General features: G+C 43.6%; 1 protein-coding gene across 24 annotated transcripts in view; it reads right to left on the bottom strand.

Annotated features, from left to right (window-relative positions):
• CSMD2 (CUB and Sushi multiple domains 2) overlaps nt 1–25,558 on the bottom strand; it is a 337,680-nt gene that overhangs the window by 128,565 nt on the left and 183,557 nt on the right. For 23 of the 24 annotated variants that reach the window (XR_013941772.1, XM_080566779.1, XM_080566782.1 and 20 more), the window contains 3 exons: nt 21,552–21,655; nt 16,991–17,103; nt 8,479–8,661 (listed from right to left, as the gene is read on the bottom strand). The exons of the other annotated variant lie outside the window; for it this stretch is intronic. Coding sequence is in view for 22 of the 23 variants with exons in the window: in XM_080566779.1 (XP_080422905.1) it covers nt 8,479–8,661; nt 16,991–17,103; nt 21,552–21,655 (400 nt within the window). In the remaining variant the exon portion in view is untranslated. The remainder of the gene's footprint in view (nt 1–8,478; nt 8,662–16,990; nt 17,104–21,551; nt 21,656–25,558) is intronic. 24 annotated transcript variants of the gene reach the window in all.

Below are 25,558 nucleotides of genomic sequence, written 5' to 3' on the forward strand. Positions count from 1 at the left end.
GTGACTCCGAGGCCTTGAGCTAAGAGAGTTAAATTAATATTTATTATGGTTATTCTTATACCTTACGAGAGGACATTTCATTATGTGCATAGCAGAGGTTCAAATTTGTACTGACCTTTATCAATTATTACTGATGAAGTAATGCAAAAGCAATTAGAAAAACGCCTTTATTAAATACAGCAGAATAAGTCACAGCAAAACCTAGTAGAAACAGTAGACTACCTGAGAAAGCCAATGAGGCCCACGTCATTAACAGACGAGTAAAAGATGTTTATTCAAGTCATCACAAACATCATCAATATTCTGCCTTCATTTAGGGTAGAAAGACAGGGGAGGAACAGCTCCTTCTTTCTTGTCTTAGAAAGCCAAGTGGGACACATGGCTGTGGCGAGAGGACGCTGCTCCATGCTCCCTGTGCGCAATGCTCATGGCTGAGCCGAACACAGAAGCTATCCGACAATTATTCTCCAGCACAGCTGCTTGTTTCTGTGCTTTCAGCCTGGAGCAATTTCTGCATTTGTCTGGTCAGTGTAAGCACAGCTTGCTTCTCTTTGCCTTCCAAAGATCCTGCCTCCTCAGATCATCGCGCTTCTGCTTCGAGGCACACCCGATGGCCCCAGACACCTCATCTCTGCTCATCCTGCACATGAGAATCCAGGGTGGATCCTGGGGATAGCGCACACCTGCGGCGGGTGGGAACAGGAAAGGCACCAGATTCAGGAGCTGAAAACAAATCAGGGAATCACTGTATTAAGTTCAGTCTCCATGGAAACAACAAAAAATCGCGACTTCTCTCTCAGCTTTTGGATATCATTCCCACAGCCTCTGACCACTTGGGATGGAGCTTGAAGACGGTAACATACTTTCTGCCTTATTTTCCATTTTTAAGTAAATTCCTCCTCTAGGCATAGCTTGGTGATGGACTGGAAAAACAGGACCTCAGCAGGAGCCTGGTTAATAACTGACGCCTCACTCTGGGAACCATATGTCCCAAATAGCTAACAGAGCTGGAAGCTCAGGGCACTGGCTCCAGCTGCGAAGCAAAGTACTTTACATTTCGTATTTTCCTCTTTCTGTATCTGCTCTTTCAGTAAACATATCTGCATCACAATGCGTTTTCCTTCTTAAACCCTGAGGCACCAGCAGGGCAAGTGGGAGGTGAGAGAATAGTCTGGAGCAAACATTAACCGGGAGAACATTTTTGCATTACAGAGCAACAAACTCTTCAGCTCACTCTGACGGAGTAGCTGTCACTGCCAGCATGTGGCTGACCGGGGGCGGGAGAGCAGGTATGTTAAAGAAAAGGAAAGAAAATGGGTGGGGTTTCATAAATTTAAGGAAAGTATCATCCGTGAACTTAACATAGGCTGAATAGAAGCCTCTGTGAATGTGGAAGCGAGCTACAATACCAAAGCAAGTTTCATTCCTACCCACTCAAAACGGGAGCAGTGACTGGGTTACCAGGAATAACGTAAGCTTCTTAAAACTTACTGGAAGATGCTGATCCCACTACAGCAGTGTTGGGCTGCTTGTCTGCCAGGGTTTCTGCAGCCATCTGTTATTCAGGAGGTGCTCCAAGGCTTCTGCATGACGACGAGATCTTTCTTGTATGCCCCTGATTATTTTAGAGGAACTCTCCCCCTCACTGCAGTTCAGACCTGCAGTCTCAGTTGGGAATCAGTGGTGGTGTCCACAAGAAGATGAAGCTGAATTGGCACTTTTTGGCAAAACCCTCGAAGCAGTCTAGCACTAGGAGTGCTGGTAGCGGTCCTGTTATGCACCTTTTTCTTTTTGCTCCTTCACAGTTTAGCAGAGGATCCTTCCTCTGCTGCAGCACTAGAAGCTGCCAGACAACTGTTGCTACACATTTGTCTTCTGCAGGCTGGAAGCTGCTTGTGCAACAGGCCAGGACTTGAGTCTCTCTCTCTCCAGAAGTCCCATTTCTCTGCACATCTGGTGCTGAAGGCTGACTGCTGTAAAACAACAAGTGCGAGGCTCCCACAAGCACGCGACTGCAAGAGGGGTGACAGCAGCTGCGATTAGGTGCAGCAGAGGGTGTGCAGGCAGGTTCAGCCACACGTGAAGCACTGGCTGTGGGCAGCAGTAGAAAGAGCCTCAAAGATAAACTTGCACACATCACCTCCGCCTGCAAATCAGAAATGTCCCACTGCAGCTTGATCGAACACTGATATTAACATAAAGCAAGTCAGGCATAAGGAAACTTCTCTGCAGACCAAATTTAATCCACGCCCCATTCCTGTTTTCTGGGTATAGAAAAAAAGGAAGGAGATAGAAATGGCCTCCTTGCCTGATAAAATCAGCAAGCAGCACTTCAGATTCAGCCTCACATGAACAGAGTCAATGCATCGTGCTGAGCCACGGCAGCCAGGAATATGGACAGATGCCTTGGCACAGGACAGTTCATTTACACCAGCATGAAACCCTATCAGGGTAACAATTCAACTGATTCAAGCAGTAAAATAACAAGCATGGAGACAGCCCAGTAACGTGCAACCTCCTGATCGGCGCTGAGAGCGCAGCCGGGGGCACCGCTGGTGCCTGCGTGCTCAGCGCCGGGGCCTGACGCTTCTGCCAGGGGCCTGACGCCGGCACTCACCACGTGCGGGCTCTCTGCAGCCAGAGCATCCCTGCTGCAGCTGTGAGAGCTGCCCGTGTCTGCTGGAACACCTCCGTCCCAATGTGGCAACCCCACCTTTTATCTTCTGGTTTTCCTGCATCTTTCTCACTGAAGTAGGCTGACTGCACAAGTACCTGGGCAGAACTCAGCGACCAAGTGAGGAGAAAGCAGGCTCCAGGCCGACCCAGGTGGACCTCAGCTTCCCTTCAGTATCGACACAAGGGAAACAGAGCAACTGAACTGAGCAGTGTCGTGCTGGAAGACATGCAGCTTATCTGGCACAACTTGCAAGGCAGAAAAATAGCAGCCCCCAGGTTAAAGTCACAGAAAAGGAAAACAAAAAGAAAATTCTCATATAGGCTACACCATGGCTGGGGAGTGTGGGGTGCAATCAGTATGTAATTCACTGTGATTAAATGCATTCCTGCCCAGCACAGCACTTAAACATGTATGTCTCCTTAAGCAAACATTCACATCTCAACGCTCTGATAAACGGGAACTGCAGAGCAGAACTAGGACTTCAAGGGAAAATGCCCTGCTTAATTTTGAGAACGGAATGGTCTTACATGGCTGCAAACGTGAAACAAGGTTCTTAACAAAAGCTACAAATCCCACATGTATACAGAGATCATGGTAATCCTGCCTTCATTTAATTTGCTTCACCTACTGCTGGATAAAGAAAGGGTCTCAGTGGCTCAGGGGAACAGGCTGGAGATAAGGAGCATTTCACCACTGATTTGCTGCTTTGAACTCAACTCGGGTCAACGGTGAGCAGAAGGCGTTACCAGGTCCTGAAGGACCTGACATCTCTTGCACAAATGCACAAGCCACCTCAGCCCTGGAAGTGGCCTCAGCAGACTACAAGCCCTTTCCTGGGCAGGCTTCCAGCTGCGTAAGCCCAGAACGTGACCGGCTGCTTTGCTGAAGTGAGGGTGAACGTGTTGTGGTAGGGGAAGGTTGCCTACCCATTCCCTATTCCAGTTTGCTTGGCAGAGATGATTAGAGCATCCCTCTGCCATAATTTCAGGAACTTTCTATCAGGGTCCTTCATAAAAAGCATCAACTGAAAAAACAAACCAACAAAAAAACCAACCAACAACAACAACCACAAAACAGCTTGTAATTATAAATTAATACAGTTCCTGTATTTCTTCAAATTCCACTGGAAACATCTGCATCTGCAAGAATATAGGGAAAGGGAACGGGAATAATGACCAACTAACAATTTAATTTTGAACTAAATGAAAAACTTGTCAAGAGATACAGAATTACATGGTTCTGTTCAGCACATTGCTGGGAAAACATCTACTGCATTTGCACTGCTGGCTACAAATCCCGAATGTTAGTACCAGACAGGGTGCACAACAGGCTAGCTACTCAGCTCAAAACTAAGATCTGCACTCTTTGCAAAGAGGAGCTAAGATTATTCAGCAGGTATAGCATGCAAATATGGGATTAACAAAAGAAGTAATTACTAGTAAGGAGGAGTTAGGTTTTATACTGCTGTTAAAGAAAATCAGATGTTTAGAAAGACTGGAAAAATGCGGAAAATCCCATTGCCTCTGAAGATGACTGTGTTAGTGCTGTACTTCTGTGTGCAAGGACAGGGGATCCTGAGCTCTGCCAAACTGCTAGTGCAGGGAACTCGGAGACAACTCTCAACAACGAAGGATCGTGTTGGTGCTCAGTGGGGACAGGGTGAATGCATGGCTCTCAACAAGGCACCGCAGACCTCCAGCACCAGCAGGCATGCTGATAGCGGGGTCACTGCAAGCCCCAGCAACTGTGAGCAGCTCGGTGAGGAGAAAAGGGCTGTGGCTGAGGTTTCCAAGTGAACAAGAAGGGAAAGAAGCATAACATCTGCTCTAAAGCCAGAGGAGAAAACACACAAATTAATGTAATTTCAATTGGAAGTGCTTTGGGACATGCCTTCTGCCTCTGTGCAAAGGAGCACTATGCATGACTTCTGCTTTAAGCAGGGCTGTAATACAAATAAAGTTAATGACCACATAAACCCCTCCATAAACTAGTGGAGTACCCTGTAATGAGAGTCTGAACAATGGACCAAGTCTCTGGAGGATTCCAAAATACCCTGAGACAGCACAACTCAGATTATGGCCCCTCCATTTGAACATACACGCACACACACACGCAAGCACGTGCCCTTATTTATCACCAGCCTTTGTGGAGTTCCAGTCAATCAATGCCAAACAAATACCCCTCAGTTCAGCACAGAAACCTCCACCCCCAGGTTTCCACAATGCGCTGTGATCAGAATCTAGGCACTGTTTTATTTCTCTAAGTGTTATTTAACTCTAAAACACTTGACGGGTCCAGAAAACAAGTCTGGGATTAATCAATTAAACTCGTATCAGGAAGTTAAGTTGTTTTCAGAAATTACTCTCCCAGAGCAACTGACAGAGGATAGTTAGGAGAAGGCAAAAACTTTGCCTTTATTCACTGAGGTGGCTACAAAGGACATATATCCTATAGCAGTTTATGCCATAAATACCTATCACGAGACAACAGTATTGTTTGGCGCAAGGAACCATTCAGCTAAAGGTGCAGGGCTGAAACCTTGGGAGTTGTAGGTCCCAGATCCGTGGGAAGAGGGCTGCAGGGATGGGGAGGTGCTGGAGAGGGACAGCTGGGAACCTCCTTCCTTGATTTACTGAGCAGCTGCAGAAGCCCCCTGAGCGCTGTCCTCCTGCAGTGGGGATGTCAGCCCTTCCTTTCCTTAGCAAGGAAACAGGTTTTGGCCATATAAAGTGTTTCGTTACAGGGCTTTCCACTGCTGTATTTCACATAAAATTCAGATAATGTGTTTTTCCCTGCTATATATGAGCATGTTTAAACAGTAATTCCAACCATATGCTTGGAAGTTATAGCACTACTGAAATGCCCTGCTCCCCGACTACATCTGTCCGGACATTTATCATCACTTTCACTGCAATATCTGAACAACTCACCAGCTCCCCGTGATAGCTGTAATTATGGGCTGGTTCCCCATTTGTAAACTTAATAATCTCCTCAGCCACAGGTAACTGTAGACTTCAGGTCGAATATTATACCTCTTACAAGTTCCTCCCATCAGAGCACAAACTTTATCTAAGTAGCACAATGGTTTCCCTTAGGTAGCATTTATCCACCTGACACCTCTTAAGCCCATTTTGCTGTCCTTCGAGACTTCAAGAAAACCAAATGTGGCTCTGAAAGAAAGCAATGGCTTGGGTTATATCGGGTTATGAGAGCTGCCTTAGCCTCTGACAGGTATCACAGTCCTGTAACTTTGAAAATGCAAAGTCAGGGAAGGATAGTAACTACAAACATGGTCTGAGCACTACAAGGTGTGGCAGAAAAGACAGAAAGAGGTCTTCAGTATGCACTCATCACAGATACCCAGACAACCACACAGCGTGGAAGCAGACACCAAGTTCAGAGCATACACACAGACAGATGACTGTGCCACAGTTACCCATCCAGTTACAGTACTAGAGGTTCTCAGGCTCCGAGCAGTTGTTTTAAATATCTCAGATCATCAGCAATAACCTAAACAAATAGAGCAAGGCCGAGGATACCTTGCTTAGGAGGGCTTTAGCTGAGAACACACATCAAGAAGTCTTGCAAAGTTTCTCCAGTGACCTACGTGCTCGCCCTGAACAATTGCTGGGATGCAATGACAACGAGGAGGATGAAGATGGTAGCTCTGTTATCATGAAGGCACAGTCACAAATTAAGAATCCATTGCAATAAGCAGATGTATGACTTAAATAGTTTGTGTTGCTTTGTCATCGAAGCCCCAGGAAATGAGTTCTCCACAATAAATTCTGTCTGCTCATAAATCATTTGCTTAAGACAGCAGGATGCACCGTAGCACACTGTTTAATCTCCTTCTGCATTTGTCATGCATTTGCAGCCAGTATCAGAAGCACCAAATTGTTTGCATATTCCCACTAGCAGCACATAAATCAGGTTACCTTATTTTCCCGCCTGATACCCAATACATTTAATGGTCTCCCAGCATTTACAGAGAGTTGTCACTAATCCCACTACACATTTCACGCCAGGTTACACATTTTGTCACGTCACCTCTTCTGATTCACGCACACTAATATGATGCTGTCTAGAATAATCAAACCTGAAGGCAGGGGAGTGAAGGTGTAAGAAGGTTATGAAACACTTTTTCCACTACCTACCTGCTGACTTGCTGGCTCATAAGTATCCAAAACTGGAGGATCTCAGAAAACAGCATATAACGGCATTATTTTAAATAAAAAATTCCTGCCTGTGCTACACATTGCATGGACTGCTGATTGTTGGAAGACTGGAGCTTGATTTGATGGTCCTGTTCACTATCTACCTACAAAAAAAATAGTCTAACTTTGCTGGAAAGCCTCTGCTCTACTACTGTGAAAAAATCACCTGATAACAGCCGCAAACAACAGGTTTAGTCTCCCTGCAAACTGTCAGCAAGAACCTCAACCAAACCATCAGCTGTTTTTATGAATTCATCTTCTGGGAAATGAGAAAAAACTTCTGAAGCTAAGCACAGAAATGGTCTAATGCTTCCCACTTCAAATATAACCAGGGAAACTACATTTTCCTCATTAGCATCTTTAGCTGATTTGCTTATAGAGAAAACCAAGTAGGTAGAAAGTCATTGCAACTGGAAAAGGCAAAACTCAGAGATAATTGCTTCTTTTCTCCACACATACATACACAAATGCTCAGAGATTAAATCTCAGTTCGAAAAGAAAGGCACTTACTTGAAAATAGATTTCCACCTTCTCCCATAAAATGCCAGTGTAGGGATGCTAAAGCCCCTGCTTCCCCTGCAACTCCTGGAGAGCCCAGATTCAACTCTAAAGCCACAGGGTTTGACCCACCCAGCGCACCCCCCATCAGCTGCATAACGCCTTTGGCGCGGATCAAGTTCTGTCATGCCATAAATGACCATTTTATACTGGAGTATCTAACAGCAGTGTATGTATTTATCTGTATAGTGAATACACAGTTACCATTTGTTAACTCTCTATCCTTTTTCCTCATATTTGTCCTCTGTCACTCAACTGTTGTTTTTTTTGTAGGTTCAGTCTCACTCCACTAGAGCACAGTATTTGTTCAAAGACACAGAATTTAGCATAGCTAACTAAGTAGAGATGGAACAGAAAGAAGAGTTTGTTTGTCACCAGTTGCAGAAAATATAGACGCTTTTGTGAGTTTTAGTAATGCTCAAATACAACACTTTCTGAATGAAGGTTCGATCAATATAATAACACAGACTGCCCACTGCATCTTCAAAGGGCAGTGAGACCATTAAAACCCAACGGCAACTGAGCACATAACTCCCCATTTATATCCAGTTAGAAAATCCCCATTATAGAAAATTTTATCTTCAGTCACCACTGGGAGCAGAATATCCTATTCCTGCTGAGAACTCATACAACAAATTAAAAATTGAGGCCCAGCAGCAGGGAGCCTGAATACTGTCAGGTAATGAAAGAAAATGAAACAGCTGAAAACAGAATCAAATTCAATAGGTTTAAATTTTGTTGTTGTTGTTGATGCCCCATCTTGGATACAAAAAATCCTACTTGCTCTGCAGAATTAACGTGAACCCAAAAGCCAGGAGGGCAGATGGGCAGAGCAGAGGGCACGCGGTGCCAGCATGGGGCCACATCTGGATTTGGATGCTGTTCCCCTCGCACTTCCCCTGCTGCTGAGAACCAAACCAAACGCTCCCCACGGCTTCAGCTATCTGAGCACAGCACACAGCCATACTATGTGACCACCTCAGCACACAGAGAAAATATTTTAGAGCCATCTCCTCACTGACTTACAAACACAGACTGGTTTCTGAGCAGACCACTGGCTACTCTTTTGGCAGGTAATTGTTTTCTGTCCCTTCAACTCAAAGGCAGGCTGGCACTCAAACTTCAAACTGTCCCCGTGGCGGAACGTGGATCCTTCTCTTCTGCCGTAGGCCGGGATCCCAGGATCACCACAGCTCCCTTGGTCGATCTCTGAAAGAAAGTAAAACAGATATTGCTGGGGGCAGGCTCTGACATGGAGCTGGCGCGGTGCTGTCGACCCACAGCTCTGGCAGAGCCATCACAGCCCCAGGAGAGCGCCTGTGCCCCTGCAGCACGCGGGGCAGCAGCGGTGCCGAGCACATCGGGACCCGAGATAACACGAATTTCAGTGCTGTGACTCTGGAAGGCCTTCCCTCCTAACAGCCTCTCCTAGCTGCTCCCTCATCCTTAAAGTAATCATAGCCTAATGAAAAAGAGGGATATCCAAGGAGATCCAGTTCTGCATTTGCTTCAGGGATGTGGTTTAAAACAGACACACCATCGTGTCACCTAGCGTGAGCGAACCTTGGATTCCTCCAGCCACGCGGATATGGGCACAATGTGTTTGCTGGATTGCTGTGTTTGCTCTCTCCCTCCCTTACTACCGTTTTCATTTCCACGTGTGGTCCTGAAGGCGACAGCTGACACCTTCTTGCATGAAAACACGCAGTTAATCTCTTGCTGTGCATGTATTTTGACTTCAAGTAAATCGTAGACACAATTTTCTGTTATCTGCTGCTCCATACAATTTCATTTCAAAAGGGTCCCCTGCACTGTATCACTACTAGCTACAAAACTTCATTCCTTTACAGCCTTCTTAGTGCTCCCACAGTATTCATCTGCTTCACATTCATCTCGTCTTCCAGCCTTCTCTAGTTTTTTATCCCCATCATCTGTGATCAGCTTTGCTGTCTTTTCTCCCCGATTTCAATTTCTTACACCAAATTGGAAACTTCTTTTGTGACATTTTCTTTACAGAAGAAAATCGTATAATCCGAGATTTGCATTACTCCATCTAATATTCCAATTTGGTTTGAATAACAAGCACCACCTCATTATTATGCTGACTTCAGGCAACTTAGATACAGGTGTATTATGAATAGAAGTCACGAAAAGGCACCTAGCTTCTGCTACTGCTCTATGCATCTTGAACTAAAAAGTCACTGCCAGGTAATGAAGCATTCCCAAAATAATTTAACATAAATTAATATTAATAGAAAAGTTTTCATGAAATATGGTTTTGTTTTTTTTTTTTTTTGCCTGTCAGTGAAAACAGTTTGCCAGGATTTATGCCTCTTCCTGCAGGCTTTGAAAATCTGTATGTTGAAGATTTGTACTTGCGCATGAGGGACAAAAACAAAACAGTTCATATTGCAAAGTAGAACTGAACTTACATCGCTCTACAAAAAAGAGACGATGTAAATCACAGAAAGAAAACTGAGCTTCAAGACTCAAGAAACAGTAACAAGATCAAAGGGTGGAATGCATATTTTAAATACGCATCATTGTGACCTGACAGAGACACAGGGAGCTGATAACTTTTCCGGCTAGAAGCCAACAGCCCTTAAAAAATTATTTTTTGTCATGTCATTCTTTCTCGCACCTTGGAACACGATACTAGCAAGTCTTACTCATGGCAAGCTGTCCTGCAGGGTGCCTTTCGTCCAGTTGCTGCCTGTTCTGAAGCCTGCGACAGTGGGGGCTCCGAGATGCAGGGAAGGGGTCTCTCCGCTTTGTATCTGGGAAAAACCTTTCAAGTTACGTGTCCTGACACCACTCTGGTTGCTGCTATTTGGCCAGAGTGCGATGGACGCTAACAAACATCACTCCAGCCATCTCTTAAAACAATGCTCTAAGCGTTAAGGGCCAGGGTGAGCAATCAGCTTTAAGTCTTCTCTGTACCCTGCACTGTGGGAACAGAAGTGCCAGCATTTCTTGGGCTACTGGGACAAACGCACCTCCATGTGCAGAGACTTCCACTGAGAAGCAACAAAGCTCTTTAAAAACAGCCGTGACATCCCTGGCTGCCTACGCCAGGCTCCAGAGAGGGAGAGCCCTGTCCTCCTAACGCCCCAAAGGGCAGTTTGGCCATCAGGATTCCCCCAGGGCTAAGATTTCACCGCAGGGCTGTACACCTTCACTGCGTACCTATCTGCAGCTCTGGAAGTGGCCACAGGAACCCCACCAACAGATGTGCCAAGCAGCTCTAGCTACTGCAGAAAGCAGCACGAGCTACGAGTGTTCAGCATATTCTTTGCCTTTGTAAAATCAGGACATGCTCGGGCTACCAGGCACTCAGAAAAAACGCAGCCAAGCAATGAAAATAAGTAACTCTTTTGACCCTCTGCTGAAAAAGAATAAAGGTAACACAGATGCTCTCGAGGTACTGACTGAATGCTCTCCTCCCTCCTAGGGCTCCCCCCACTTTCGAGCTTGTGCAGTCCTTTTCTGTCACACCGCGTGAACCCAAGTGGAACATCTCTAGAGTGTGAAATCACAGGCTTAAGAATGGGAGAGAAACGAGGAATTAGAGCTCATGTTTTCCACCATGCATGTGATCTAATTGTTAGCAGCATTCAAACAAAGCTAACACATCTTATTACGTTACAGAAGTCATAGAATGGAATTTTTGTCCTGAGAAAATCCTCTGGTTCCTACACGTCTTTTGATACATATTAAAATTCATGAGATATTTAGCAGAGCAGAAATTCCAAAAATGAGTGATTCAGAAATATCAAAACATGTTACTTCAACAAGATTGAAACATTTCACCTGAAGAATGTTTAAGTAAAATCACTTCCACATTAGAATAATAATAGTCAAAACTAAACAAGAACATCAAAATCAAGTGTTTTGACATTATTTAAATGAAACAAGTTGAAATGAATCTTTCAAAACTTCTCCATCAAATATTATATCACGCAGGTAAGTTTTTGACAAAACAGCATTTTCTAACAGAAAACGTTTCGCCAGAAATTTGTCACCAGCTATTTGTGCTGTTTGTCTCCTGGTGGTGGGTGGGGAAATCGGGTCCCTGTGCTCAGCGCAGAGGAGGCAGCCCCCGCTTCCAGAGCGCTGAGGAAGAGCAAGTCCCTCGGATTGTGTGGGCACAGACCTGCTTTGGGGAGAGCAAACGCTCACCGTCTCTGTTCCTTTACAGAGCTGCACAGAACCACTGCTGGCACCCAAAATTTAGGCTGCTGTTTTCCTGGGGCTACACGCAACTTCTGTTCCTTCCTGACTCAGCTCTACAGGAAACTGCGGATTTCAGAACTGCAAGCAAACACCAAATGAGCAAAATCCCACTCTCCGGAAAATATATCCATAACATGTGGGATTTGTGAGCACTTAGAAGCCATACCTGAAGAAATCACACAAATATTAGCTCTAGTCAGAAAGACCCTTAAGAATACACTTAGTCTTACACACACAATTTCACACATATATTATCTTTGCTTAAACTAATGAAAGTTAATAGTGTTAGGTATGTATCCTTAATGAGCCACGACAAGGGAGTTCCTATTGTCTAGTTTTTCTAGTCGATTCCAGCAATGAGGAAACGAGATGAAGAAGAAGGGATAAAGCAAGAAGAAATCCCCTTTTTTTGGCATGTCCCTCCCATCTAAGCCACTGTTGAAGGGCGAATGCAGGAACTGAATCTACCAGGCTCATTAAAGCCCTGGGGCATGACATCAAATCTCTCCCGCTCATGTTTAGATGAGATGCGCGTACAAGTAAGGTGCCCCGGAGAACAGATCAGGTCAACACACCGTAAGCTAAAAGCCTTCACGTCTGTTGGCTCAGCAGTTTTGCAGCAGGCGTGTTTGATGACATGAGTCAGTACATTTCACCGAAAAGCAGAGCAGGAAACAAACACTGCATTTACTGACAGACTTCAACACCAAGACTATTGAGGGGGATGTCAGGCAACGTAGAACCTAAGAAAAAGACACATGATCAATGAAAAATACCTGCAGGCACTACTAAGCAGGAAGCAAGGAAGGAAAGAAGGCGGCCTTGGTGCTCATGAGCACAGGGGCAGCGTATCTGCCCAGGGCCTCCGCAGCTCCTGCCACTGGGATAGCTGAACGTCCACGTGTGGTCATGTTTGAGACCTGATGGCTCAAATAGCAACGGGACGAGCAAAGGAGGCATTGCCATAGGGCTGGCAGAGGAACACTCACATTTTTTTCACAGAGCAGCAGAGTTTTCTTGCAGAATAGCAGAAAGAAAAGAAGTGGGTTGGTTATCTGGGCTTCTCGGTGTGACCCGAGGGCATTTCGGCAGGAAGGGACCGTGCTGCAAGCCAGGGAGCACGGCCCAAGCTTCAAAGCTGACTGAACAGAGGCAGCAGAACCAGTCTGAGATGCGTGCATTTTCCCCTAAGTCTCCCGGGATTAGGCAAATGGAGAGGTTATCGTTTGCTCTTGATCTGACACACATACATGTGTATGAACACCTTTATGTGCAGCTTTATCTGCTGGCATCCATACAGAGTTCTGTATTTAAGTATAACGCACACAGAGAAACAAACGTGGAAACCCAGCGAGTTCATCTGGCCGAACGCCCCGGGCGGTACCGATCTGATTAAAACCAGGAAGGTCGGCAGCGGAAATCTTCAGACTTCAGCTCGGCAGAGCTTCTAAGCCTCTTAGCAGCATGGGGCTAAGTCTGAGCTCCAAAGCTAAGCTCTCCAGAGCCAAACACTTAGTCAGCATCTCAACACTAAATATTGTTTAATCATCCCCTGCCTGCAGCACGCTGGTTGTTCAGAACATAGACCTTAGTCAGCTCTACCCAGACTAACCCAATTCCTACAGAAATCCAAACACTGTTAGTGTCTTTTTGTGTCTGAAAATGTGGGCTTAATTTGAACTTACTGTTACTGTATATTAAAACTATATAAAAAGTTAAATGCAAGATTAAAATCTGTTTTTGTTCTGCTTTTTCATGGTTTATTACTTCCCTTACCACAGAACTTTATATTATTGATTTTATTTTATGCTATTGCTTGTAATAACCTCAAGCTCATCAGTGACAAACACATTTTTCCTCGCATCTCCCCTGTGAGGAAAACCAAATATTTTCGGTCCATTGGGGAATATAACTGCAGAAGGATTACAGCTGAGATTTTCAAAAGTACCTAATCAATATAGGAGTCTGAATCCTGTTAAATGAACCCTAAATTTCTCAAGAACCTTTGAAAACATTATCGGAAGTAATTATTTATGGACAACCGCTGTAAGGGGTTGACCTGGGGACTTTCAGGGAACCATTATGATGGCTGCGGAAACAGCAGCCTGCCCTAAGGGAAGGTATTCTCAGAAGAGGTTGCCTCAGATTAAAGAAAAGGGAGAAGATCCAGGGCCCCAGGAGGCTGTAAGCCTTCTCACAAGTCAAGCACTAAATTGCAGCATCAATCAGCTCGCTATAGTCGTGAAAAAGAAAAGACTTTTCCAGCGAAGTGGAGCTTAGTACAGATTTCTTCTGACAAGCACTGGAAGTCCAAAAGCATTGCTCGCTATTATGAGGGAATGTCTGTTTAAAAGGATAAACGTGGCTGCAGTTGAGACATAGAAGATTTAGAAGTAATCTTCATGAACATTAATGAGCCAGATCCTCAGCTGGTGAAGACTGACACAGCTTAATTGAAAATCAATGCTGTCACACCAATTTGTACCAGCTGAACACTTGTTCCAAAAACATCCAGTCTTGCAGTGCAGACATGGAAAAACCTAAACCCACAAACCGTACGCTTTGTATCCTCTTCCTGGTGCAAATACGTTCTCTCTTTACCCACAATTGCAGCAAAACGATTAGGTTGGTTCCCCCTGCCCAGGAACTCTCCACTAAAAATTTGATGGCATATTGTCCTCCTGAGCGCATTCCTTCCAACAGGTCCTTAAATCTGTGCGTCAATAAGTCTCATAGGCATAACCATTTCAGCACTAGCAACAAGCTTTATGATTGCATTACACTTAAAAGGTACACTAAAACTTACATGTTTTAGGATGTAGAACTATTTAAACGTACTCTATAAACAATACTCTGTTCTTCTATTAAGCAGATTTTTGGTCTTGACTTTATATAGCTCCATTAGCTGTAATTTTCCTCTTGCAGTTAGGAAGAAGTGTGGCAATAAAACTGATACTGAAACTTGTTAGTAAGTTAGGTATAATTTCATAATGTATTTGGTAAGTACTAATTGCCTCTTACTTAAACAGCTCTTGCTTTGTGAGTCAAAGGATTTGCAAAAACGAAAGAATTTTATGGACCAGGCTGATTTGAATTCAACATAACCTCAGGATAGGGCCAGCATGGGCCTTAGGCACAGAACTGTACTTCTTTATTCACACACAAACCCATCTTTCAAGGTCAAAAAGCTGCTGTATAAGAACTGTGAAGATGCTCAGGAAAAGAGAAAAGAGGCTGCTCTCTGCCTGTTGCTCAGATGTGTTGGTCAAAGGACTGACATTCACCAGGGACGGGTCCCTCTCCTTTAGGGCTCACTGGGGCACAACAGGTCCAGAACACTCCTTTTTTTCCTCTAGAAGGTTCTGGACATACACCACTACAGCAAAACCAGGTAGCAGCTGTGCAGATAAAGCTGATGAGTAGGGAAGGGAGAAGCACGTTTGCCATTGGAAACTCCATAAAACAGGATTCCAAAGCATGAACGACAACAGCGATCCCCAAAGCAACTGCTGAGGTCACAGAGACTAAGCGGGGCTCAGCCTTGCTAGAGATGAAGCTCTCATAACATCAGAGCAACTCAGAAGAGGAAGAAGTCAACTTCCTTATAGATCCAAAGCTCCTAACAGCATAAGCTGAGTCTGTATATTGTGTGTTTTGCAACTTTATGTGCTGTGCTATAGGATAAATACAAGATTTATCAAGAAAATAGAAGAATAACGTCCACGTTGCCCTTTGGATGAGATTAACTAACCAGACAGGATCTTGTAGCAGAGCTGGAGAGTGTTTTCACCCATCCACAGCTGGCAGGCAGGGGTGCAACAGTCTGCCATGCCAGGCAGCCAACAATCAACCGCTGACAAATGTGGCAGGAGACAGACCTCACAGCTACTGCAAAAAGCATGTTTTCAGGCTCGTACAGTGACTAAGACTGAAATAGTACCATTAAGATACTCCCAGGACAATCAGCCTGGATTTCCCTTTTCTTCTTCCATTTCCATTTCTTTTTATCTATGTCTCTAATGACTTTCCTGCTGACCTGGCCTTGCAATGCTCTAACTACTCTAGCACTGTGACCCAATCCCCCTTCAAGGTACTGTTCAGCTTGCCTGGACATGCTGACATTTGGTCCAACTAGGTTTTCTAGTAGGTCAAGTCCCCTCAGGCTCCTAACTGTTGTTACTTTAGCGTCAATCAGCAGCACTGCCATGGTCAGGTCCTGGCCAGAACACTGTGTTTCAGGGAAGTGTTATATTGTAAGTTCCAGGGAAACATTTTAAATATGAATGAACTCTAATGTGCATTTAGGGCCCTTGATAGAAACAGTTTTGATTTAAACGTTAATGCTGATGTCAGTGGGACTTGCTGTTCCTCAGACATTCCACAATCAGCCCCCATGTCTAGATGATTTGTGTGCCTAGTTTTAGGCATCAGAGCTGAAAGAGTAAGCTATTCCTTCTATCAGCAGGTTTTAGACAAAACTGAAAATGTTTTGAAAAGAGATTGAAGTTGACAGCAAAAGCAAAAGGATGACGATGTGAGTGGAAGCGTTCCAGTGTGCCCGTGCTGGAGGTTGCATCCTGGAAACAAGCTCCCCCCTGCAGGTGTGTGGCTGTCCGACAGCAGAAGGGGAGCACATTCTTCAGCCCAGTGCCTGCAGAGGAAGCTAGCAACCCGATGTGCTCACACTGAAAGACCACACAAGACAGGGATTTCTGGAAAACCTAGAAACATCTCAAAACAGGGATCTAAAAAACACTTCAGCTAGAATCACCAGTCCCTTACATGAGTTAGAAGTAAGGAATACTTTCCCATCACTTTAACTTTGCAAATACATATGACAACAGTGAGGATAGAAGTTAATGGCAGAGTTCAGCATCCCCATCCTAATGCATTTCAAGAGTTTCTTTTGAAAAATCCCAAAATGAATTTTTATTTTATTTGTGATACTACAGATTAGTCAAAGTTTGAAGTAGTTCGTACCAGTGATCTACTGGAACGAACCTTTGATTACTTGATCTCATTTTCTTGCACAGTCTGTTGCAGATGCCATCACTTAACTGAAACTCACCAACTCTTTTTCCAACAAAGCAGATGAAACAGCAATGAAACATTAGCTATCCAGTCTGCTTTCACACAAAAGAAATCACAAAAGCTGTTCTTATTGAAGCAAAGCTTCAATTTTAAGGAAAAGTTTGCAGAGCTTCAGTATTTTGAGAAGCTCCTTTCTCACAAGCAACTAGGCCCATCTCATCTCATCTCTATCTTTTTAAAAACAGGTAAATTCTGAGAGAGACACTTGGATTACCTTCATATGTTGCTTTGAATCCCAGCAAGTTACTGACACTGTCCGTCTGGAAGAGGAGCCACATCTGGTGCTGTGTGCTGACGATGAGATCAGGGACTGTGGTGCCTGTCAAGCTGGAAAAATAAATAAAAACATGTAAATAGTTTGTATACCTCCAGAAACTTAGTATTCCACCAAAATACAGGCCACTTATACCTCTGTAAGAGTAAAAGCAGACAGAACAATGCCACCATGATTAAGACCAACCCCAAAACAAAACATTGTCCAGAATCCTGACGGATTTTTCAGGACAGATGAGCCTCTCAGTGTATTTCTGATTACTACCTATAACAATGAGTCTTATCACAGTTGAGGGCCTGGAAGTTATTATCACCACCGCTATAAATAATTACAGTTTAGTACCATCGTTACAATATATTTATCCAGCATCAATACTAGTATTTCCTTTCTCCCTGAAGCAAGATATAAGCAAACAAAGTCCCAGAAACCTTACTGGTCACTGTATCCTCCTAACTTCTTTTACAGATATTTTCTGGTATTACAAAATTTACTTTCAACATGCTCTCTATGCTTATTTCGTAACAGAGAAGTTTCCACAGGGACCTCAAAAAAAAAAAAAGGCAAAAAAATCAACACCTTGAAGACAAGGCATGAACCTCAAACCTGCGGAATGTCCTAGGAGCCCTTGAAAAACACCAACTAATCCAGGCAGTATGGGATGCTCAGGGCATTGCCTACCCTGCAAGGCTACTCCTAGGAAAGCTGAGGAGATTAAGAAAAATGTCACCAATCTATCTGTACTAATGAGGCATATGTGGCTCATTCAGCCTTTGGGATTAATCACCTCGCTGTGGTTCAGCACAGCTTCAGAGTTTTATCCCCACCCACACAGGCACCAGCGCAGGCACTTAGAGGCACAAATGCCCGCTCCGAGCACAGCTCCTTCCCTTCCCTCTGCTTCTGCAAACAGAGCACTGGTGCGTGGGAAGGGCTCATAACTAGAGGTACACGAGTGTTATGTTGTCTGTCTCAGTGGCAGTGTTTAATGCTATTATACTATTTCTGCTACGGTATCATCTGTGATAAATGTATAAATTACCCTAAGCTTAACTACTGCAAGTGGAGAGGTGTTTTTTTTTCCTTTTTTCTGTAGTGTTTACTTAAGTTTAAACACATGGATATGTATAGACGTGGCTTCTGCCTGGCATCATGCTCAAGTACAACAGCAGCACCTGAAAGACTTCTTGATAAAACTGAACCCCAAGCTCTCAAGGAAGATTTACTGCAAACCAGTACTGCAAGGGAACAATCCCGGCAGCTGTGTGTTGATAACATCCTGTGAATAAACGTAACTTGCAACCTCCAGGCATAATTATTACAATTCCCACTTTCCTGGGTAATCGGAGACAGGATGGCTGATCTGCCAATTACAGTTTGTTTAGAGTGAAGCAAAATGACTGCTCAAAGGGTTGTGCTACTTATTCTATTTGCTTAACACTCTTAAAGCTGGCTACCCGCTGAGTGCCAGATTCTTTCAAATAGCCTTACAGGTATCATCATAACCGGGACCAATCATGCCATACAAATAAATCTCCTCCCAATCCCCAAAATTGTCTTACCAGTCACACGTGCACTAGGGACCACTCTAACACCCGAAACTGGTCACCATACAGGCTTTGGCCATGGGATCTGGAGCGTGTTTTCCCCTGAAATTGAATCCACGTCTCCCAAGCCCATCAAAACTCTTCTAGTTCTGCCCCCACCTTTGCTTGGTTATTCCTTTGACCCGCATCAGAAATTTTACTGATCCTACAATGTTGGTAGATTAGGAAGTAATCTTTTCTTAATAACTGTTTTGCATCCAGAGGGTTTGATGGGGACTGGAAAAGATTCAGAAGTGTTATTGTTGATTCTTCTCAATCTATTTAAGCAGCAGACAAGAACAAGAAACATACCAAGAGAAAAACCTTCAGAAAAGGTGTTTCAAAGGTTTTTGCATGCTTTCACATTCTACTTTAACAAGCTGAATGATTGATCTGGATGCTTGTTACTTTAGGGAATAAAATCCTCCCTGCAAGTCAGAAAGCTCAGCCTAACAATCTGTTACGTTCTCTGAGATGCGTTTTACAGGGATGAGAGTGAGACTGGAAACAAATGGTCCTTTATATCTCAGTTTGGGATAACGTCTGGTGCTACGAAAGTTGATTCAAATTTATTTCTTGATTTCAAAGTCTGCAGGACTGAGTTCTTCTTGAATAGCCAAGAATAAATGAAGAGTAGTAAGAAAATTAGAACTCTTATCTTTAACAGGATTAGATTTCTGCATGCTGATTCCTCCAAAAAAGCTACAGCTTGTATCCAGTGGATACACCTAGTGCGTGAATTTAGCTCACCTTGGGTTAAGAGAATAGCAAATGCTAAAAGAAATCATCCATGGACTTTCAACCACATTCATTACTAATAGAATATTTCTGTGGTCCTCACACCTCTTTCACATTTCGTTAGTTTCCAACTTATCCTCCCAGATTAAAAAGAAAAATGAACAAATTGTGTCAGGATTAGCTTCAGCAATTTAATGGAAAGAGATCCCCTGCAGCTGGGAGAAGATACCACACACCTTGTGCAGGCAGGCATAGATATTCTGTATTTGTATTAGCAAGGTGTTGAGTCCCTAATACAGAGTGAGAAAACGTGGAATGATTAAAACAAAATTTATGAAAATCTTCATAGGCCTCAGGCAAACAAAAAAGGAAGGGAGTGAGAAATCATTTCGGCAAGTTATTACAAACTATTCCCTTGGCTGTAATTTGCACATTTGGGCCAATCAGCTGTGAAATGTTCTGTGACACTTTAATTACAAACACTTTCACAATAATCAGACCTTACATTTATATATATTGCAGGTTAGAGTTTCTGACTTAAGTATCACTGCTGTTCGTGTCCTGAGAAGCACAGTAAGATGAAACTCAGCAACAGAGATTTTGCAAAGACAAGCAAAAAAAGATAAGTGAAAATGGAGTGGGAGGCCAATTCGTGTGTTAAAACAAGTGAAAGGGAGAAATTAAAAGACACAGTATGAAACATGCTTTATCAGTTGGAAAGAGTAAAACAGTTTTGCTAGAGTAGCTATTGGAGAGTTTTGTGTTACACTTTTTTTAATTTTTTTTTTTAAAATCAGAGAGAAAATCAGGGAGTCTTTCAAGTTAACACACTAAAGCTGTTTGCCAGTAGCCCTAGTTTCTTCCAGCTGCCCCGTTTACCACTTCTAATGCTCCTTCTGAAAGTCCTGGTGGTTTTTCCCTGCTTCCCTGCCCTTGCAAGTGCCCTCAAGACATTTAAGACTTCGACAAACACCACTGGCTTACAGCTGTACTCAACAGATGCACACACTGATATGACAAGTGGTTGGCCCTGATCACAGACAAGGGGCATGACCATAAAGCCACGCAGTATTTTGCTTTGATGCTTCAGAAGAGCAATAACAGTCATTGTTTCTTCAGTAAAGTGGATTTGAATGATACACAATTATCACAATTAGAGTTGAGCACACTGCATATGTAAAAAATAAAATTCAGAGAGATGTGAAAGTCCAAAGGGGAATCTCTCTGAAGCATACACACTTCCACCCTATCAGATCCGTGAGGTCCTGACGCAGAGCAGAGGCTTTCCTCAGAGCAGCCAAGTGCTCTCACCAACCTCAACACTCTGCCTAAACAGCAGGTACCAGAAATTGATGCTGACACACTGCAAACACAGGGGTCAGGGAAAACCCTTGCCTTCAATCTATAAACCCACAAGCTGATTGGTATTAGTCTGACTGACACGTTCCTTCCAGCTGAAACCCAAACCCTCGCCAGTTATTAAGCACTGAGCAAGCAGGATGGCAAATGTTGCTACAGAGCCTATTTCACTTTATTTCTCCATGTTACCCTTACTATAACAAAGAATTTGGTCTTCAAATCTAAAAAATATACACTGAAGATGTATCAATTTTTTATTTAAAAAACTGGCAACATCAGAAATTTCTTCTCATCCTTCAGTACGGCTGCAGTGGCCCTTTACTGGTCAATTTTCCCTTTGTAATTGCATGAAATTGGGAAAAAAACAAACAACAAAAAACACATGTAGATGGGAAACACAAAGATGTGAAGGCCTGGAAGGAAAGTAGGACCATCTACAATGTCTCATCTACTGAGGAAACCTCCACAAAACACCACATCTGCAAACTAAAGGATATAAATTGAGGGTTTGCATATACACTATATCCAAATTTTAATCCTGTTCACTCAGCTCCCTGGACAGCCTCAGCCTCTAAGGGATCCTGACAAAGGCAAGTCAAGAAACAGAAGCAAAGAAGTAAAAAGCTTTTCTGTCAGCTGAAGCCTAAGAGAACATGATGAGAGAAGAAAACACCGAGAACAGTCAGCTCCACCAAAAATGAGAAACTGCTTACAAAACAGAACCAGCAAGCAGACTGGGACTCCATCGAAGCAATAAATAAATCTCATCAGGCCGAACTTAGACACGGATTTCTCACGGTGACAAAGGACATGCTACTTACACGTAAAGCACAGATTTCTGGTCTCCAACTTGTCCTCCGTCACCAACTGTCAGAGTGTCATATCCTCTTTCTAGTTCAAATTCTTCAAAGGTGAGTTTGATAACCTGGCAAAGATGGAGCATGTTAATACGAATCAACTGCCAAGGCAGCCAGCAGAGCCTCCTGCCTTGTTCATTTACCTGCTTGCCTATTGAGGAGCAATTGTACAAGCATTAGTATCTTCAGGACAGCACCAAAAGCGACCACCCTCCCTTTTTATAGCACTGTGGCACTTCTTTTCAGATGATACTTACTGAAGTTACCTCTTACCTCTGCTTAACCTACTGATTTTTGAGATGACTTTATTGATAAAGATACATGTGGTGGGATTTCAGCATGCTTTTTTCATCAGGTATTTCTACCATTTCTTTTACAAGCCTGAGATTTTGGTGATACATTTGAACGTGCATATAAGCAGCACATTTGTTATGGTGTAATAAACACTTTCTTTTTGGTCTGCGTCGGTCAGAAAATTCACCTGGTTCTCAGGAGCTTCTCACAGACCCAGATTTTATGGAGTGCCCAGGATCATGTCCAGGCAGCTTCTGAGTATCTCCGTGGTGGGAGTACCCACAATCTCCCCCTGGGCAGCCTGCTCCACCCTGTGGTTTTCTCCTGCTCCGTCCCACCCTTCCACCCCCACCACGAGGCACTGACAGGGTTTACGTAGCCTTCACGCACCGTTTAGGAGCAGAGGTCCCACTGAAGTCAAGAGCTTTGTGTTCCAAGTCTCTTAGCTGCTTGTGAAATCTTTTATTTGCAAATAACTGAAAATCACATTTTGACTCAGGAGACCAAGGCCCTTAATCCAGCCTTGGACAGGGTAAACAAACAGAAAAGGAAGAGAGCTGAATTTACAGAATTGCTTTACATTCACAGTACCAACCGAAAGTAATGGGAGCTTTGTCTCAAAGCTTTTCAACTGCCTGGATCCAGGAAAGCACATAAACACATAAATGCATTCATCCCTTTGTACACATGCCTGTAAATATATTAAATTACCTAACTCTCAACAGCTTATGTTACCAAATTTGGTTTAACAGTACCTTTTGCTATTTCACACATGAAATAGAAGTTACCAAAATTAACAAGAAGGACCCACAACGTGTACCGAGCACCACAGACACCTGATGCAACTCTGCACCTCTTGATTTGGGGTAAGAGACAGGAATTTCAGCTGCCATCCACCAGTTCAGCTGTTCCACCAAGAGAAGCATCAGCGGCACAGGGCAGCCAGCACCAGTGCGGGGTGATTCTCCCCAGGGAACTGCGACACGCTGAGGTCAGAGACTCATGAGTGCACCCCGCCAGACTGATGGAGTTGGTCATCGTCACAAACTGAGTTCCCGTTCAGGCACCAGCCGATGAAGCTGAGTTTCACGTGGGGTGGATCATACATTTAGACCCCAGTATTACTCATACTAACACCAGAATTAGCCTGTTAATTTGCTGTAATGCTAATAATAATAATAACACTCAGTTAAATAGACCGTAATAGGAAGTCATTTAGCAATGGATATTAAAGAAAAGTTAAAATCTTTGTTTGGTAATTTCTTGCAGCATCTCCTGCAAACACTTGAGCACACTTGCAATCACAGGGGGATAAAAATCCCACCACGGACCAAAAGCAACAACTAACCCTATTCTGTTAAATATGAGGATGCCTCTGCAGTCTCTCCAAGGCCTGCATGTACTCTCTAGGAAGATGACAACCTTCTGCTGTCAAAAGCTACTCAATTTAAACCACAAAGTGGTCAGTCAGGTGTTGAATGGCTTCAAAGTTCTTTAAAAATAATGGGTGCGCATACAGCTCGGACTGAACTGTCACATGCTACCATGCTCTACATACAAATGCAATTATTTTTTAAATGCATTAAAATAAAAAAAAGGCAAGTTCAGTATTTTACTCATGACATTGTGAAAATAGGGCATTACCCAAAAGTACGAGGATCTTGAAACAGTAGCTGGTGAGATACTTCACAGAAGTTTGGAACCATTAATTTTAGTCAGTAGTACCAAAATATTAACCTGTGCAGATTATTATTAAACCATGTAATGATGGAATAACGTAATTAATACAAAGAACACACTGCTGTAAAACAGCACACGTCATTAGTTAAACCACTCGTTCAAGTAAACTGCATTCTAAGGAGTCTGACCCTAATTAAATGACTAATTACAGTCTAGTATATTGAAGACTGTAACCTTGTGGCACAGGAACAGGATGCTGAATACAATATTTATTCATCCATTTTCCTATTTTTCTATTTGGGCTATAGGCTGAAAATTATTTAATGATTCATTAAACAACAAGAGACCTACGAGCACACACAAATACACGAATGACACAAAACCTCAATTTTAAGCTATTGAAGTGACAGGAAGCAATTAGCAAAGTTGAGAAAATAGGCTTCAATATGACACCTGATTCTAAGGCTTCACACACTGCAAAGCGATTTGAAGTGCAGTCACATTCATAGGAAAAAAACACCCGTTCTCGCCACGGAGTACGGCACCTCTTGCAGTTATATTCAGATGCTTTACAAGCAAACATTACTCATCTCCCTCCCGTTCTCCCCCGTCTCGAGCATCTGTCTTCAGAGGGGATGAATCATCCCCCGGAGGGGCCCATCTCTCTCCACTGATGACACGGAAGCTTGGACAGAGCTGTGTTTGGCTAGCTAGACTCCAGGTGAGAATAACCGCAGGAGAAATATCAACCAGTGACATCTGGTATGTCAAGAAGGTTCAGAAATAGTTTTGATGCAAATGCACCAATTACCATATGCATTTCTCAGTTCCCGAGTGACTTATTTTTCCAGTGTGGTTGAAATTAATTCCCGTGGCACCAGGGACCAGCAAAAAAAAGAAATCTATAAGCTCTCAATACTCCCCCAAATAGCTTTAATATGTCATCCTCTGTATAGGAAATAATTCCGAGTTGTCAACTGAAGAGCACTATGCCCTTAATACTGCTTATGTAGGTTTCTGAGCAAACTTCGAGGGGATTATGTACCTCAGTGAATCTGGCTCACAGTTCTTTTCCAAATATAGAACAGATGACTTGCAAATGAGTTCTAAATTCAGCTCAGTGGTTTTCCCATCGCTCATATTAAAAGCTTCATATAACAGGACCTGATCCAAAGATCACTCGAGTCAATGAAAAGATTACCACTGACTTCAGCAGGCTTCAGCCCAGGCCCATAATGCTTTAATCTTCAAAGTATTTTATAGGCATTTTAATTAATTCATCTTCAATTCCTCCCTCACCCATGCTGGGGAATGTGCAATGATGATATCATCCCCTTTGCACAAAAGCAACATGAGTCAGGGAGGTGAATTCTCTAATTTAGCAACATGTTTCTAACACGGGCCTTCATTTAAGGATTTTACATGCCCGGGTATGTTCCGGAGGCAGCGCTCGTTGACTTGTGGGTAGGAATTGCAGAGACAGATACCAGCAACTCCCAGTGTTGTACTGGAGCACGCACTTGTTGCGACACCGTGAGCGGCTGCAGTAGCACACACAGCCAACACCAGGGGCTGCTTTTTGGACAACAGGAACTGTCTGTGCCCATGAATCCACTTGCCATTTTGTACATTCATTACTCAGATGCTGTCCTGTCTGCACGGCTTTGGTTCCCGGAGCCTTGATGAATAGTAGAATATATTATATAGAAAACAGTAGAAAACTCTTAGGGCGATGGATTCATTTTAATTGTTTCCCATCTTCCTGAGGGGTGCCAGAAGGAAGCCTGTGCCTTGCCTCGGCTCCCACGACCATGCAGAGCCCTCCCTGCCATTCAGACAGAGGAAAGGTACTGGGCTGCAGTTTTGAACTACAGCTCAAAGTAATGCAGGCAGGCAACACACAGTGCAAAGAAATAAGCATGCACAGCAGTGGCTTTCCCAAAACAATTATTGCATTTCTCTCAGTCCTCTGCGCTTCAAAGAGATGCAGAGTTTTC

This window comes from Anser brachyrhynchus (assembly GCF_964034855.1).
Source record: "Anser brachyrhynchus genome assembly, chromosome: 24".
Lineage (NCBI taxonomy): Eukaryota > Metazoa > Chordata > Aves > Anseriformes > Anatidae > Anser > Anser brachyrhynchus.